This window comes from Marmota marmota, unplaced genomic scaffold (genome assembly GCF_001458135.2).
Source record: "Marmota marmota marmota unplaced genomic scaffold, marMar, whole genome shotgun sequence".
Lineage (NCBI taxonomy): Eukaryota > Metazoa > Chordata > Mammalia > Rodentia > Sciuridae > Marmota > Marmota marmota.
The window spans coordinates 3996117-4015390 of NW_025999960.1; the positions used below are offsets into that span (position 1 = coordinate 3996117).

Below are 19274 nucleotides of genomic sequence, written 5' to 3' on the forward strand. Positions count from 1 at the left end.
AAAGAAAGCCTCCTTTCTATGGTTCTTTCTTCTGAAACAAGGCTTTCCTTTTCTGAGCCCTGAGCTAGGATAATTTCCTCTGAGATATTCCTATTATGTGGGGCCTTGTAGTGAGGTCACAGCCTCAGCTGATTTCACTCTGTTTTCTTGAGTTGAATGGAATGAATGGCTTAACAAGTTGTCTTTGAAAGGGATAGACTTGCTTTTATACAAAACATGCATATAAATAAATCCTCCAGATTTTTTTCATACACTATAATGAAGCCAGCAATTTGGCACTTAAATACATAGGGCACTTAATGAATGTTCATTGGAAGAAAGAGTAATGGTAAAAAGAAAGGGCAAAGGAGGAAAATAAGGGAAAAAAAATATTCCTTTACTTTTTACTAGGGGAAAGGTTTGATTTTTAATTGGGAAAGAGAATGTGAACCTTATTACTTACTACTTTTATACATGGATACCTAGAATATAACTTATGATGACTTAAATAATTTCATCTTATCTACATTTTAAAGACAAAGACACTCATGGGACAAGACCCAGGAAAAAAGTTTGCCTATATATTTAGTACTTATTTGTTGAAAAAAGACGGAATCTATTAGACATGTGAATTTCTTTCTGGTTATAATAATCAGAAAATGTATGCAGTTCAGTTTTGTTTCTGGATTGACACTCTGCAAAGCAAGCAGTCTCTTGGAATTTCTTGCTGAGCACACGTATTTTTCCTTGTGCTGATTCTCGAAGTCTCTGTATTTGGATCATGGCTGTTGTCGTAAGAGACCAGCTTCTAACCCAACCAAAAGAAGTTGATGTGAACCCTCAGAAATGACACTGAACATATACAGATAATTATGGGACCAGTAGTTTTCAACATATTTGATCCCAAGATTTTTGACATGTATCACACTGCCAGCAACAAAATATTAGGAACCTGGGGAAGTTTTAGTGAGAGAAAGGGTGGAAGGCTCTCCACTTGGGCACATGGAATCCTTTGTAGTTGAGACAACTTCACCAGGTAGAACACCAGATCCTAGTTTGAGGCTCAAACATGGGGAAGAACAAATATTTAGGATCTCCAGGGCTAGTGGGCAATGGTAAGCAAAGATGTGGAGAACTTGAACTTACAAAATTTGTGGGGGTGGGGCAGGAAAATTGCTATAAGAGGTAATTTTTTTTCTTTTTCTTTTTTTTGCTGATTTGTGTATTACATTTTCATTAATCTTATATATGTGTATATATACACACACACATATATAAATGTACACACACACACACACACACACACATTACTTACATAATGAAAAAAGGTTTGATACATTCAGCACCAGTATGGCTTTGCTCCTTTTGTACAAAGCCACTGTTTTCGTCATTAGATTGGCTTTAGGCTACCTTAGTAACAGCATCCAGTTTGAAGCAGAAAATTCAAAGTATAACTAACTTAATGACTAAGATGTAGATGATATAATGTTCCCCTTCCTTCTCATAGGAACTGTCCTTCACCTCAGTACCTTATCCACATCCCTGGGACGTTACAGGCTAGCCTGGAAACAGACACACTCTGTCAATAAGATTTACGGCTGACTTGGCAGTCCACATAAGTGGGAAGGGAGGGGCAGTGCATTAAATGGTGCGAGGGAAATTGATTATTCATATAGAAAATAATTAAAATAGATCGGTACTTCATCCCATCCACAGAAATCAATTTCAGGTAGATTAAGGAACTTAAATATAAAAGGCAAAACTTTTAAACTTTTGGCAGGAAATAAAGGAGAATAGATTTATGAACTTGGGGGGAGGGGAGGATTTCTTAAATGAGACAAAGATAGTGCTAGCCATAGGAGAAAGGGTTGGCCATTAGACTAATTTAAAAGCAAGGACATTATCAAAAGCCACAACTAAAAGAATAGGAGTGGGGATGGAGGAAGGAGGTCACAAACTGGCAGAAAATATTTGTTTTATATATACATATACATAACTGATGAAAACCTGGGGAACAGAAACCCATCCTTTATAAACAGGACTTCATCTCATCAAAAGCATTGCCAAACAAGTGAGAAACAAGCCATAAAGACTGGGGGAGCGAAGGAGCTGGGGTTGTGGCTCAGTGGTAGAGCGCTTGCCTAGCAAGTATGAGGCACTGGGTTGGATCCTCAGCACCACATAAGAATAAATAAACAAAATAAAGGTATTGTGTCCATCTACAACTAAAAATAATATTAAAAAAAAAAAGACTGGGGAAAGAGCTGGGCCTGGTTGCACCTGCCTGTAATCCCCCAACTCTGGAGGCTGAGATAGGAGGATTGTGAGTTTAATGCCAACCTCAGCAATTAAGTGAGGTCCTAAGAAACTTAGTGTTTCTAAATACAGTATAAAAAAGGGCTGGGGATGTAGTAAAGCACCTCTGGGTTCAATCCCCGCAGTACCAATAAATAAAAAAATAAATAAGACTGGGGAAGGTATTTGTCATATGTATAACTGGTAAATTAATAAAGGAAAAAAAAAGGCTCTCTGACTAATCTCTAGGGTATATAAAGAACTCAAAAAGCTAAACACCAAAAAAACAAATAACCCAATCAATAAATGGGCCAAGGATATGAACAGACACTTCACAGAAAAGGATATTCAATCAATCAACAAATACATGAAAAAATGTTCATCATCTCTAGCAATTAGAGAAATGCAAATCAAAACTACTCTAAGATACCATCTCACTCCAGTCAGAATGGCAGCTATATTAAGAATACAAACAACAATAAGTGTTGGAGAGGATGTGGGGGAAAAGGTACACTCATACAATGCTGGTGGGACTGCAAATTGGTACAGCCGATATGGAAAGCAGTATGGAGATTTCTTGGAAATCTGGGAATGGAACCACCATTTGACCCAGCTATCCCTCTCCTCGGACTGTATCCAAAGGACTTAAAAACAGCATACTACAGGGACACAGCCACATCAATGTTTATAGCAGCACAATTTACAATAGCTAAACTGTGGAGCCAACCTAGATGCCCTTCAGTGGATGAATGGATAAAAAAATGTGGCATATATACACAATGGAATTTTACTCAGCAATAAAAGAGAATAAAATCATGGCATTTACAGGTAAATGGATGGCATTGGAGAAGATGATGCTAAGTGAAGTTAGACAATTCCAAAAAAACAAATGCCAAATGTTTTCTCTGATATAAGGAGGCTGACTCATAGTGGGGTAGGGAGGGGGAGCATGGGAGGATTAGATGAATTCTAGATAGGGCAGAGGGGAGGGAGGGGAAGGGAGGGGGCAGGGGAGTAGCAAGGATGGTGGAATGTGATAGACATCCAAAGTATATGTATGAAGACATGAATTGGTGTCAACATACTTTATATTCAAGCAGAAGTATGAAAAATTGTTCTATATGTGTAATAAGAATTGTGATGCATTCCGCTGTCATGTGTTTAAAAAAATAAAACCAATTTTAAAAGAAAAAGAAGAAAAAAAGGCTCTCTGGAGAAAAAAATGACAGAAGCTTTGGATAGAAGTTACAGAAATAGAATAGTGAATGGTTAGTAAAAGTATGAAAATGTTTAATTTTATTAATAGGGAAATGCAAATTAAACCTGCCAGGTGAAACTATTTCACAGATTTCAGGGTGGCAAAAGTTTTAGTCTTCACACTAACAGTAAGGATAGGTAGCAAGAGGGACTTGTTGGTGCTGCTCATGGCAGTATGTATTAGTATAGCGCATTGGAGTCAGCAGCCTTGTCAAGAACTGATGCTGACACAGTGCAGCCATTTAGCATCTGGTCCAAGCTTAGAGCAGTGATTTTCAGTGCCACATTAAGATTTCAAGGAAAAACATAGCTGAGACTTATGCCAGGCCTGTGGTTCCCAATTGTGTTTCCAAGTGTCCTGGGCACCACAGCAAACCATAGAGGACTGTGGGATATTTTATATTCAAGCAAACTCAGTGACACTTGGCATCTGTCTGTTGGACATTATGTGAACTACTAGCTCAAGACGGTTCAGTGCAGTTTCAATAATTAGTCCATGCGGCAGTCTTTTCTAGCATAAAAGGTTTTCAGTGATTGCTATGATTAAAGCAGATGCCTAAAGAAAATCACTGTGGAAAAGAAAACCAGGACGGTGGAGTCCAATCCGATGCCAGGGTTTGAGAAGCTGTAGAGTGCGGTGCGGGTGCACACGTTGCAATAGTAGATGATTGTAGTTATTTAAGAATGAAATAAGGGCTGGGGATGTGGCTCAAGCAGTAGCTCGCTCGCCTGGCATGCGCAGGGTGCTGGGTTCGATCCTCAGCACCACATAAAAATAAAATGAAGATGTTGTGTCTGCCAAAAAAATAAATAAAAAGAATGAAATAAAAATATCACTTTTCTTTCAAAATTTTTATACAGCTTTTTCAAACAGTGTTGTTAGAATATAAAGACGTAAGTTGTTTGACCCTGACTATTTCAACAGAATTATTACATATTTGTTCCAGGGATGCTGTGAAAAACTTGACATGCCAATCCTTGAACCAAGAACACTGGGAATCTCCATCCCAAATAAGTTACCACAGAGCATTTGGAGACGGAACCTCTTCCTTCCCTCCCTCCCTCCTCTCCTCCCTCTGTGCTGGGGATGGAGCCTTGCACATGCTAATCACATACTCTATGATGGAGCTGCATTCCCAGGCCTGTCTTACTTTCTACAAAGGTCCCTAGTTGAGCCAAGCATGGTGGCCTGCACTTGTAATCCTAGCCACTCAAGAAAGTGAAGGCAGGAAGATCAATTGTGAGTTCAAGGCCAACTTGGGGAACAGAGAGACACTTCTGTGTGCCCCCCCCAAAAAAGGGAAAAAAATGAAGTTAAAATGACAAAGCTCCCTGGGTAATTCTAACAGCCAAATAATTATTGGCTGAGAAGCACCACTAGAGACCCTGTTGCTCATGTAGCTTAGGACAGTGCTACTCAATTGTAACTGGGGACCACTGCTGGCTTGGAAATTATTTCCTACAGGTCTGCATCAAGATAAGTACAGATTATATTAATCATACTTGCGGTGAATAATGGTACAGATTTATGATCTTTTTCTTTTTTTCTTAAGTTTATTGATATATAATTTTGTCAAATTTAATAAAAAACCATGACTTTTGCCATTTTTTTCATTTTTTTAGTAAGTTACTATTTTATGGTGTTTTTTTTAGTTATTAACATATAATAAACTACATATTTAAAGTATACTTTTTTGTGTGTATGTAGTTCTGGGAATCAATGTATGGCCTCATACATTCTAGGCAAATGCTCTACCACTGAGCTATATCCCCAGCTTGTAAAATATGCAATTTGGTAAGTTTTGACATAAGCATCCACCCATGAAATCATTACCATAACCAAGGTGATGAACATATCCATCATTCTTTTTTTTTTTTAATTTTTATTGTTGGTTGTTCAAAACATTACATAGTTCTTGATATATCAAGATTCAAGTGGGTTATGAACTCCCATTTTTACCCCATATACAGATTGCAGAATCACATCAGTTACACATCCATTGATTTACATATTGCCATACTAGTGTCTGTTGTATTCTGCTGCCTTTCCTATCCTCTACTATCCCCCCTCCCCTCTCCTCCCCTCATATCCATCATTCTTTAAAACATTGCTTACCTCTTTGTAATTTTTTCTTTTTGACACCCCACACCCTTTACAACCTCCTGATCTCTTCCTCCTTCTCAGAGCCACCACTGATCTTTCTGTCACTGTAGATTAGTTTACATTCTCTAGAATTTCCTATAAATGGGATTTTTAGAGAATATACTCTTGTTGGCTTTTTTTACTAAGCATAATTATTTTGCAAATCATCCTTGTGGTTGAATGTATCAGTAGTTCATTACCTTTTTATTGCCAAGTACTATTCCATTGTATGGATATACACTCATTTATCACCTATTGATGGAATCAGAGTTGTTTCCAGTTTGGGACTATTACAAATAAAGCTGCTACGAATCATTTTGTACAAATCTCTATGTGGTCATATGCTTTCATTTGTCTTGGGTAATTATATACCTAAGAGTGGAACAGCAGAGTCGCATGGTATGTGTAGGCTTATAGTAACTTATTTTTATTGTGTTTTACAAAAAAATGTGAGTCTGCCAAAGATTGGAAATAAAACTCTTCCTTCCCCAAATATATTTTGAGAAATACTAGAAATACTAGCCTACTAGGAGGCATGCATGAAAATGTTGTTCATAGCTACATTGTTTATAACAGCAAAAAACTTGAAATAATCCAGTCATCCATTATCAAGGGAATGGATTATTAGAATAATATATATTTATGTATGAGACTATAACAATGAAAAAGAACTACACATATGAACAACTAATAAATGTATAAATATATAAATGTATAAACTAATAAATGTAAAAATGAACAACTAATAAATGTCTGAATTGTAGAAATTTAAGCTTGCATTAGAAAAGCAAATTGCAAAAGGATACATATAGAAGGATTTCATTGTATGAATTGTAAAAACAACATTATACAATATTTACAGATAAATACATATGTGGTCAACTATAAAGAAAATGATAAGTACAAAATTTTGGATGGTGTCTTCTTGGGGAGGGGTTGGGATACAGTGAAGAAGATAGGACCGAGGTGGGTACATAGAGGCTTTTGAAGCTGATGGGTCTTGGTCTATTTCTTAAATTACAGAAATTCATTTTTGTTCTATTTTTGTGCTTATGTTTTATTACAAATTTTCTTTTATGTGTATTTAACATATAACAACAACATTTAGAAAAATCACGTTAAAAGGGAGGTTGTTAGGCAAGACAGAGGTGCCAATTATAAGCCATTGAGTATAGAAAAAAAACTCAGGCTTTAAGTAGATGAATATTTGAATAGGAGGCTGTTGTTAGGTGTTACACTGAGAAAAATCAGGGTCATTAAACCAGATTATGGTAGAGCATGTAGGAAGTATAGAAAATATGATATGTTATTTATTAGAATAATGTTCTGTAGCCACATAGCGTGATGATTAAGTCAGTTGATAATATGTCATATATTGTTTTTTTTAAAAAACATAATCTCAAGTTAAATGCATATATTTCAGTTTTATGGTAATTGAAAAATGGTTTGCAGAATGCAAAACTAGGAATCAAAAGTCAGCAATCAAAAGTCCTTTAAGCCTATGCCTTAAGAAATTACTCCTAGTCTTTTTACATATTTGGTCGCTTCATGAGAAGAAAGATAGATCAGAGGTCCCCTTGTAGTAAGAGGTTCAATGTTTCCCATGTATGTCTTGCACAAGTCCAAGCAGAAGCTTAACACCAAGGGAGGAAGTGGCCTGCCAGGGTCAGGTCTGAGACTTACTAAGGGCAGGAAAGAAGAGGATGGGGGCTAACACTTACTAGGCGTTTACTGTGCAGAGGCATTTGCTATGAGTTTTGTACCTCTTATCAAATATCCCCAAGGCCTAGCTTTTTTTTTTTTTTTTAACTTTAAGAGATGGTTTTGCTGTGTTGCTCAGGCTGTCCTGAATTTAATAGGCTCAAGTGATCCTTTTATGTCAGCCTCCCAAGGCCCATGCCATTACACCTAGCTAAACTAGTATAGTCTTACCTTTTAGATAAATGTTACTATTCTTATTTTATACATAAAATGACTGAAATAGAAATTAAATTTGTTGCCAAAAATTCCAGAGAAGGCCAGGTGTGGTGGCACATGTCTGTGATTTCAGCAACTGTGGAGGCTTAGGCAGAAGGATTGCAAGATCCAGATCAGTCTTAACAACTTGGCAAGACCCTGTCTTCCAAAATAAAATAAAAAGAACTGGGGGTGTAGCTCAATGGTAAGCCACTCTGAGTTTAAAATGGAATACTGCACCAAAAAAAAAGGATTTCAGAGGAGGCAGATTTAAACCCAAATGCCCTTGATTTCAAAGCATGAACAGTTATTGAGCACTTACTATTTTTGTCTCAAAAACTCTTCCAAATGATAACATAGATTTTCCCTTTTAAGCCTTACAATTAAACTATGACATAGAAGCTATTATTATTCCCATTTTACAGATGAGAATCCTGAGGTGCAGAATGTTGAGTAACTTGCCCAATGCCACAGCTACTAAGTTGGGCAGAGTTACTACAGTTCAGAAGCTCATCCTCTTAACTTTTTTTGGCCTCTTAGGAGTGCATCTTCTCTTTCAAGGACCTGGCTTGTTTTTGTTGGGGAAACCTCATGTTGCCTAATAACTTTTAAACTCTGTGAGCATGGGAACCAATTTCTACTAACTGGATATTTCTGGGTTGCCTGAGCAAAAGTGTGGTCTTTTCCAATTGGATCATACCTTCTAAGTCTCTGCTGCTGGAATATAGTGGTTTGGGAGACACTTCTCAGTTGTAATAAGTTTAGCTAAATTCTTTCCATTTTTTGGGGTGTACCTTATCAGATCCCTTGGATTCAGTGTTTTCCATGGAATGAGAATGAATCCTTGGAAGAGCTTTCAGTCCTCAAACTTTCAAACTTCTTTAACATGGACCTTTTTTAAAAAAAGACTTCATTAAAAATAGACAGTAATTAAACATTTTAACTCATGATAGGATTATAACTCACATCATTTCTACTCCCAAAGTGTTCAAAGTAGATTAAAATAAAAGAAGCCAACATAATGGGACAAATGCGATGAAACTCAAAATATTAGAGAGAAAACAGGAGAGAGTTATACCAAAAACATAAAGGTATTTTAATGATTGGTATTTATTTCCTGTCAGCTGAGGCAACAGAAATATAATTGGTCAAGTTATTTTTGTAGTGTATTCACAGAAGGTAAACTGGTTCATTGGGGAAGTTGATCTAGCTCATTGGAACTTGTAAGAAGGAAAGTGTTGGCAAGTTTAATCCTACAAGTTGAATCATTTCTAAATATTTGCTGGAACACTCAGATCGTGAAGTGCTATTGGAAAGCTTTTCATGAACTGCCACTGATAGTAATTTTTGCTGGGAACTGAACCAAGGAGCACTCTACACTGAGCTACGGATCCCCAGCCTTTTAAATTTTATTTTGAGACAGGGTCTTGCTAAGTTGCTGGGACTGGCCTTGAACTTGAGATTCTTTTGCCCTCAGCCTCCTGAGTTGCTGAGATTACAGGTGTATACCACCATGCCTGGCCACTGACAGTCTTAATGAGACAACATGACACTGCTATAATTCTTGCTTAGCAACATTAAAATGTAGGCTGGCTCCTCTGGGGAAAGGCCGGTTCTAGGTCATTCTTTGACTTGGTTGGAATCTCTTCCCTGACCACCGTCTCTAAACGAGGCTCCCTCTCTCTGCTCCTGTGTAACCCTCAATCCCTGCACTTTTTAACACAGTAGCCACTAGCCATGTTACTATTAAAATTGTATAAAACTTAAAAATCAGTACTTTGGTTCTGCTAGCCGTACTTGAAGAGCACACATAGATACAGTGACCACATTGGACAATACAGATAGGTCATTTTAGGAAGCTCCATTGGACTTGCCTTTCATTTTTTTTCCTTAGAATTTTTCCATCATTATGTCACACACTTATTATTGATTTATTTGTTTATGTTTCACTGGAATGCATGCTCTGGATGAGAGAGATTATCTAGAACACTGTGGTAAACCATGCCTAGAACACTGGTATCCACCAGTTCCTGGTATAGTATAGTGCTCTGTTAATCTGTGGAGTGAAGAATAAATGAATGAATGAATGAATGTAAGTATTATTTTGCAGTTTCAAATTAAAAATATTTTGTCTCATGTCCTTGAGTGACCTAGTACACTTTCTGCCAGTTTTTAAGATGAAAGAATTAACATTTTGTAAGCAAGGATGCTTACTGAAGTTCAAGTGATATTATTAAATTTTCTCATTGAAAATTTGCCTCTCATATTATGAAGAGAAATAGTTATGAAAATTATACTTCATAATTAATATGTTATCCAGAGCATGAAGACATAAATATCATTTTTCTTTGGATTAAGAAGTCATATAAGTAGAAGGAGAAAAAAGTGCTTATTATATAGCTAATTGGACTTAATGCTAATAAGTAAAGCAACTTTGGTCCATTGCAATGGAATATATTAAAAGAAGTGTGCAATTATAACTACGTACACTATGATAAGTCGTAGAACATGCTAAAACTGTTTAGAAATATTAATTTGCCTCAATTGATTTAAAACAAAATACCCACAAAATTATTGTAGTACCTAAAAGGAATTTGCCGTCTCAATAAAAAATAATTAGAAGCATGCCTACTTCAGTTTGCCTGTAAAAGGACATTGAAGCTGGTTTTGTGGTTCAAGCCAGGTTTTGTAGCTTCAGTAGCCTTGAAAAAGATTGATGAAAAAGATTGATGAGACCATTGGTGATGGAGGAAGGAGGTGCCTGGTGAGCCAGACAGGTCTGGTATATCAACTTTAATAAGTGACTGAACGATAGATATCAGTGACTGTCATGCCTGATTCCAGACATTGGCAATTAGGAATTAGATAAAATAGGAGTATTTCCTCCTTCACCCTTACTTTTTTTTTTTCTTTTCTTTCTTTCTTTTCTTTTTCTTTTTCTTTCTTTTGTTTTTTTCCAGTACTGGGGATTAATCTCAGGAGCATTGTACTTTGAGCTACATCTCCAATCCTTTTCTGTTTTATTTTGAGGCAGGGTTTTGCTAAGTTGCCCAGGCTGGCCTCAAACCTGTGATCCTCCTGCCTCAGCCTCCCAAATATCTGGGATTATAGATGTACACTACTGCATCTGGCTCACTCTCCCTTTTTTAAAAAAAGCAGATAGTTTCTGAGTAGTGTTAGCTCTCATTGGCAAATGTGGATCATGGGGCATCTCTCGCCTGTGCAGAATTGGTATTATTTTGCTATTTCAAGTAAAAAACACGAGTCATGTCCTTAGTTTACATTTTGCACTTTGATCATTTTTCAAATCAGGTCCATTGAAGGGCCAAGTTCTTCATTAAAATAATGACTAATTTCAGAAACCCATATGTTCGTTTAAAGTTTCTGGACTACAATAACAACAAATAAAATATTCATCAAAATTTTATACTTGAAATTTTAATTCTTGATTCTTTTTTGAAAACCCATTCAATGTCTATATCTGAGAAAAATATTTTTTATCTCCTTTGGTGCTCGATGTAGAGTACAGGTATTTGAAAACTTTACATTAAGGTTGGAATAATAAATTTACTTTCCATGAAGATGTTGGGAGTTGTTTCAACCAAGAGCTATAGAGTGCCCAAGCCAACAGATTTTACTGAGGCAGCGTAAAGAAAATGGCCCTTTGGCAGATGTTTCAAGTTTTTTGTACCCATAATGGGGAAATAGTTGTGTAAAAGAAGCTAGCTGAGGCTCGTGACACACAGTTCATGATAATGTTAGATTTTACCAATACCTGACTACAGAGTCAGGGATCCTTTAGCAGGGCAAGAGGCTGCAGAAAGACTCGCCTGCCCACTGTGGGGATAGTTGCTGCCAGAACCTTCCTCGCTCTGGAGGTATTTCAATGGATAATCAATTAAGAATTGACCTCACAGAGTCTGTTCATTACAATTGAGTAGCCGAACAAACATCACCTCCAAATACAATTTTTCATCTGTTCATGATTTTATGTGCTTATCACCATACATGATTATCTAACTACTCAGGAATTCATTTCTGTCCAGAGGTTGAACAAGCCAAGCGCCAGGAGTATTCTGTGCACAGGAGAACACCTATATTGGAAGACTTTGCTCTTAGCCGGTGCTTAGGACCCATATTTGATTTTGTTGACATTCAAAATATAGTCTTACTAAGACCTTGCTTTTTTAGGGTATTATTATTATTATTATTTGTTCTACTTAGTTGTACATGACAGCAGAATGCATTTCAATTCATCGTACACAAATGAAGCACAGCATTTCAATTCTCTGGTTGTACATGGTATAGAGACACCGTTTGTGCAATCATACATGTACCTGGGGTAATGATGTCCATCTCATTCCACCATCTTTCCTACTCCCATAATCCCTCCCCAGGGCATTATTTTTAAATGTTGTATTTCTATGAGTAGTATTTAAGAGAAGACCCAGATTATCTTTAAAATCACTAAATCATGCTATCTCCTATTATCAGATGTCCCTTACAGTAATTAACACATATCTTTTTTGCCTTCAGATTAACAGTATAACAAATGTGAGATGGAGTTTCATGGGCCAATTCTGGTCTAGTATTTTCACAGACTACAGCATGATCCAGGAGCATTTTAAATTTCAAAATGTAATGATATTGTGGCACATCATGAAACCATAGTCTTCTCAATGAATATAGCACTTCTTTGGTGTTCATGTCTTTGATATTCTTCCATAACCCTGTGCCAGTATTTTATCAGATCTGCAAAGTCCTGTAGGGCAGAGACCATGTGTATACTAGCTTTTTATTTTGAAATAACTTTAGATGTAGAGCAGTTGCTAAAATGCTACACAGATTTCCACATAATCTTTATGCAGCTCCCCCAAGTGTTACCATCTTACATAACCATGCTGCAACTGTGGAAACCAGAGACTGACACTGATACAATATTATTACCCAATCTAAAGAACCTGCTACATTTTATTAGCCATCCTACCAGTGCCTTTTTTATTAGTGCATTATAATTATATATAATAGTAGAATTCATTATGTCTATTCATATATGTGTATAATATAATTTGATCAATCTTATTTCCCAGTACCTTCCCTTTCTCTCCCCTCTTCCTTTCCCTGATCTGTTGCTGTGCTCTACTGATTTCCCTTCTGTTATTATTATTAATTATATTAATCATTTTAATGATATTAATAATATAGTTATTATTAATGATATAATCATGTTTACGTAATTATAATACAGAGTGCAGTATATTTGTACATGGTCATAGCATATGATAGATTTTGTTCCCCAGTAATTTCCCATTCTCTTCCCTTTTCCTCTCCTCTCAATCCCCTTTTCTCTACTCTGTTGGTCTCCCTCCTGTTTTTGTGAGACTCCTGCCTTTTGAAAATCTCCCTCACCCCAGTTTCTGTATATGAGACAAAAATTGAACCCTTGCTGTTCTGAGTCAAGCTTATTTCACTTAGCATGATATTCTCTGGTTCCAGCCATTTACCAGCAAGTGCCTTAATTTTGTTCTTCTATGGCTCAGTAAAACTCCATTGTGTATATAGACCATAGTTTCTAGCAGCGTCTGTTTTCAGGTTCAGAATAAACAGTCCAGCACCCCATCCAGCACTTCGTCATGTCTTCTTGTTCTCGTCTAATCTGGATGAGTCTTTCTCCATTTTTTATAACCATCATAATATTGAAGAGTACTGGCCAACAGTTTTGTAGAATGTCTCCCTCTTTGGGTTTGTCTGATGTTTTATGGTAAGAATTGGCTTATGCTTTTGGGCAGGAATACCCCTGAACAAACATCACCTCCAAACACAATGATGTTGTGATGTTGTGCTTCTTAACATACGTTAGTGGGTATGTGACATCTATGTCTCATAGTTGATCTAACTTTTGATCACTTAGTTAAGGTGGTGTCTCCCAATTCTTTTTCACTTTAAAGTTATTATTTTCCCATTTGGAATTAGTAAGTATCTTGAGGGGAGATACTTTAAGATTTTGCAAATACCTTATTTCTCATAATACTTTCCCCCCAAATTTTAGGTTATTTGAATGATTCTTTTTTTTTTAAAATATTTTTTAGTTGTTGATGGACCTTTATTTTGTTTATTTGTATGTGGTGCTGAGAATCGAACTCAGTGCCTCACACATGCTAGGCAAGTGCTTTACCACTGAGCCACAACCTCAGCCCCTGAATGATTCTTTTCTACACTAGTTATTACTTGATGTTTGTCCAAATGCTGATTTAGTTTATTTCTATCATTTCTTTCATATTATTAGAATCTACTGTAAGAAATAACTATTGATATAATAACCATTTATTCAGTTATTATATCAATATGTGCTCATGCATTTTTAGTTTTTTCAGTGGATTATAATGCATTATTATAATTATTTTATTGTTCAAATCATTCCAAATCCATATATATATGTATATGGATTTGGAATGATTTGAACAATAAAATAATTTTATTTATATATATATATATATATATATATATATATATATATATATTTATTTATATGTATATATTATATATATATATTTAGTTTTTATTCTAATTTGTTGTATATGACAGTAGAATGCGTTACAATTCATATAACACATATAGAGCACAATTTTTCATATTTCTGGTTATATACAAGGTATATTCACACCATTCATGTCTTCATATATATACTTAGGGTAATGATGTCCATCTCATTCCAACATATTTTTTTACCCCCATGCTCCCTCTCTTCCCCTCCCACCCCTTTGCCCTATCTAGAGTTCGTCTAATCCTTCCATGTTCCCTCTCCCAACCCTATTATGAATCAGCCTCCTTATATCAGAGAAAACCTTTGTTTTGGGGGGATTGGCAAACTTCATGTAGCATTATATTCTCCAGCTCCATCCATTTACCTGCAAATGCCATGATTTTATTCTCTTTTATTGCTGAGTAAAATAGTCCACTGTGTATATATACCACATTTTTTTTTATCCATTCATCTACTGAAGAGCATCTAGTTTGGTTCCACAGTTTAGCTGTTGTGAATTGTGCTGCTATAAACATTGATATGGCTGTGTCCCTGTAGTATGCTGTTTTTAAGTCCTTTGGGTATAGACCAAGGAGTGGGATAGCTGGGTCAAATAGTGGTTTCATTTCTAGTTTTCCAAGAATTCTCCATATTGCTTTCCATATTGGCTGCACCAATTTGCAGTCCCACCACCAATGTTTGAGTGTGTCCTTTCCCCCACATCCTTGCCAACATTTATTGTTGTTTGTATTCTTAATGGCTGCCATTCTGACTGAAGTGAGATAAAATCTTAGATAGTTTTGGTTTGCATTTCCCTAATTGCTAGAGATATTGAACATTTTTTTCATATATTTGTTGATTGACTGTATATCATCTTCTGAGAGGTGCCTGTTCAGTTCCTTGGCCCATTTATTGATTGGGCTATTTGTCTTTTTGGTGGTTAGCTTTTTTAGTTCTTTGTATACCCTACCGATTAGTGCTGTATTTGATGTGGGAGTGGTAAAAATTTGCTCCCAAGATGTAGGCTCTCAACCCAGTGTGAGACCACATCTCAAGATGTGGTCCTGGGGATTGAACTCAGGGCCTTGCACATGCTAGGCAAGCACTCCATCATTGAGCTATACTCCAGTTCTTTTATATTTTTTGAGAGAGGGTCTTAACTAAGTTGCCCAGACTGGCCATGAACTTGTGATCTTCCTGACCTTCTTCCTGAGTTGTGGGAATTCCAGGTGTGTGATGCCATGCCAGTCTCCTCATTGTTTTTATTTTTGTTTTTTAAAAAAATTTTTTTTAGTTGTAGATGGACACAAAACCTTTATTTTATTTATTTGTTTTTATGTGGTGCTGAAGATCGAACCCAGAGCATTGCACATGATAGACAAGCCACAACCCCAGCCCCTCCCCATTGTTTTTTTTAAATATGTATATTTTAAATTATATGTAGACACAATATCTTTATTTTCTATGATGCCGAGGATCGAACCCAGTGCCCCATGCATGCTAGGTGAGTGTTCTACCTCTGAGCCACAACCCCAGCCCTCCCCATTGTTTTTTAAAAAGCATTTTATTACTCTTGGCTATCACAGACATGCCAAGCTCATTGTACTCCAACCCTAGGACCAATTTTTCCAAAGAGCCTTTCTCTTTTTATTGGAGATTGATATTGAGGAACAAAATCTGGGTGCTGGGTGTGCTTATTTCTACTGGCATGCCATTGCTTCTGGGCCCCACAGCTGACAGAGCTGGGAAGTGTGTGTGTGTGAATATGCACACCTTTGAGAAGCCTTTCTCTCTCCCTATCTATGAATATTTATTTACCTATTAAATCATGTTTATCCTGATAACTTCCTCCACCACTGGTTTTCTTCTCAATTTCTCCCTTCTTTATTTGCGGCTCCTTTCTCCAACAATGAGAAACATTGCTTTCATAATCTCTATGAGAAACAACTTCATCAGCTAGATTATATAGTGTTTTGAGGAAGTCCATGTTGTCTTTTTTTAATTTAAATTTTAAAATATATTTGTTTATTTATTTATTTTTTTGGTACCAGGGATTGAACCCAGGGGTACTTTACCACTGAGCCACATGCCACAACCCCAACCCTTTTCATATTTTATTTAGACACAGGGTCTCACCGAGTTGCTTAGGGTCTTGCAAAATTGCTGAGGCTGGCTTTGAACTCACAAACCTCCTACCTCAGTCTCTTGAGCTACGGGGATTACAGGTGTGCACCACTGCCCTCAGTGTCCATGTTGTCTTTAACCTCATAGTATATAGTAAAAATATTTTCTAAAATGCTAAGCTTTGATTTTTATTCCATATACCTTCTGGTGTGACTTTGTTATTCAGTTATAATACAGTTGGGTTTGTCCTTATACTATTTGTGTTCTATTTTGGGTTTCCACAGCACATAGAGGTTGATTTCTAATGTATATTTGTGAGGCATGTGAAGCATTACTGTCATTCTAGGAGTCAGACTATTTGAGAAGGCATAACCAGAGAATCCATTGCACCCCTTCTTCCCTGCAGTACATTTCATTCCCCCAGTCTTTTCACCCCATTCCCACTATCCCCTGGAGACAACCAACTTGTTTAGTTTCTAGTTTATTCTCCTAGATTTCTTTCTGCACAAATAAATAGATACATGTTTTCTTACAGAGATTACATTTCAATGTCTTTGTGGTACTGGGCCATTTGAATGTTGTTTGATGATTTTCTCTTTGAAGGGCACTTGTTCATAATTGGTCTGACATTAGGCTAATGTATTAGAAAGCTAGTGAAGCTATTATTTTCTTTCTGGGAAATATTTGTGGGATTTTTTTGAGGGGGGTTACTGGGGTCTGAACCTAGAAGCTTAACCACTGAGCCACATCCCCAGCCCCCCTTTTTTATAATATTTATTTTTGAGTTGGACACAATAGTTTTATTTTTTGTTTATTTTTATGTGGTGCTGAGGATTGAACCCAGGGCCTCAAACGTGCTAGGCAAGCACTCCACCTCTGAGCCACAACCCCAGCCCCCTTTTTGTTTTTTACTTCTTTGAGACAGGATCTCGCTAAATTTCTTAGGGTCTTGCTAAATTATTGAGGCTGGCTTTGGACTTGTGATCCTCTTGCCTAAGCCTCCCGGAGCTGCTGGGGTTACAGGTGTGCACCACTGTGCCTAGCTGTGGGATATTTTTCTGGAACAAAGGTGACAACACGAATGTTAATGGACTGATTAACACTGAAGTGTTTTTCAATAGAATCTGTCTGAACAAAAATAACATAAAACAGCCAGTAATGTTTTTCAATTTTTCTTTAACACATAGCTATTTTTGCAAGATGTTTAAATTTTTTTCTTTTCTCCTCAAAATTGGATTTTGAAGGGACTGAAGCTTTAGCTCCATGGTAAAGCATGTGCTTAACATTCAGGAAGCTTTGGGTTTATCTCCAGCACCCTTTTTCCTCAAAAGGATTTGAATTATTCAAAAAGGATTTCAGGCACCAATTAGAGCTATTAGATTGCTACCTATGTTTTTTATTAGTTATTATTATTTTTCTTCTGGAGGTCTTTCAGCCTAGCTTTTTTTTTTTTTTTTTTTAAATACACAAAGCCAAACAAAGCATTTTCCATGTCTGCTTAAGAGTGCTGTGGTATATTTCATTATGCACTTTTTTTCTTTCCAAATACTCTACAGGCATTTGGGCAGTCCTTCTCCATCCATCGTAAAGTCGCTGAGGATGGAGAGACTCGGGAGGAAACGCTTCTGCAGGAGTCTGCATCGAAGGAAGCTTACTATCTGGGCAAGATCTTGGAGATGCAGAATGAACTGAAACAGAGCCGGGCTGTGGTCACTAATGTCCAAGCAGAAAATGAGAGGCTCACGGCCGTTGTGCAGGATCTGAAGGAGGTAAACAAGTAAACCCTGCAATACTTGTGTGGGAGAGAGAAACAATACAAAATGCTCTCTGCCTGAGAGATGAATAAAACCTTTGCTTCCATCCAAGGAGCTGTGTTAAGCAAGAAGCACGTAATACTGATGCTAGCAGTTTTCCTGCCTTTTTAGCAAAATGGCAGCTTGCTCTGAGACGAGATTTCCTCGTTTTTATTGTTTTTTAAGAATTAAAAATTTTATGGGTTAGGAATGGCCTTGACAGTTTTGCCAAGGTGTGTTTAAAAAATATAGTGACCTTAGCACTTCCTCCCTTCATTGCCTGTTTTAATACAATGTGGAGAAGAATGGTGGGCTGTAATCCTCTGCAGCAGTGTGAACTGAAAACGACAGCAGTGTTAACCCAAGATGCTCCTCACTGGGGAATGAGATCCCAGGGGAGTATTCTGAGGGCCATGGAGTCTCGTAATACAGAACCCCAATCCATTTTACTGGTTGTAAGGAAGGTAGCAAATGATAGCCAGTATGAATTAGATTGGGGGATCTCCATCAGACCCTGAGCCTCCACCAAACTACCCTCATCATCCTTTGCAAGGCAACATCACACACCATATCCTTTTGAGACTTCTAGGGTCATTCTTTAGTGCTGGATAGCATGGGGACAGAAATAACCAAATGCAGCTTTATCCATTAAACCCCGTAAGGCCATTTTGGGAAACTTCATATTCTATCACTCCATTTTCATCAATTTAGGTTACTTTTTATTAACATGTATTAATTGTACATATTAATGGGGCTCAGTGTGAAATTTCAACACATGCAGACAGCATGCACATCTGGAATCAGTAGAAGAGGTGCAGATGTCTTTTAGAACCCCACACCCATGCAGCAATTATTGACGTGCAGCTGCTAGGTCCACAACCAACTGGGTTCCTTAATTGAACATCTTTGTAATAGAATATGCATTTCTAACAAGTTCCCAGGTGATGCTGTGGAAGCATTTTAAGACCCACTGATTCAGACTTTTTGGTCTGCCCAAAGCTGAAGAAGGGAGGACCAGAAGGATCACAATTTGGATAATTGCTGAGCACCATGATCTCCTGAATGAATTCCTTGACAACACTTAGGTTTCTGTGCATTTGGGGGAATTGGTGTGCAGTAAGAGAATAGCTTGGTACATACATTTTTTTTTTAATCTAAAGCAGCTCAAGGCAATTTAGGCTATGAATATATTCATTCAGATTTG

The 19274-nt window shown here is 37.0% G+C and overlaps 1 protein-coding gene across 5 annotated transcripts in view; it reads left to right on the plus strand.

Moving 5' to 3' along the window:
• Bicd1 (BICD cargo adaptor 1) overlaps positions 1-19274 on the plus strand; it is a 230738-nt gene that overhangs the window by 79783 nt on the left and 131681 nt on the right. For all 5 annotated transcript variants that reach the window (XM_048802507.1, XM_048802508.1, XM_048802509.1 and 2 more), the window contains exon 2: positions 17834-18046. In XM_048802507.1, the coding sequence (XP_048658464.1) occupies positions 17834-18046 (213 nt within the window). The remainder of the gene's footprint in view (positions 1-17833; positions 18047-19274) is intronic.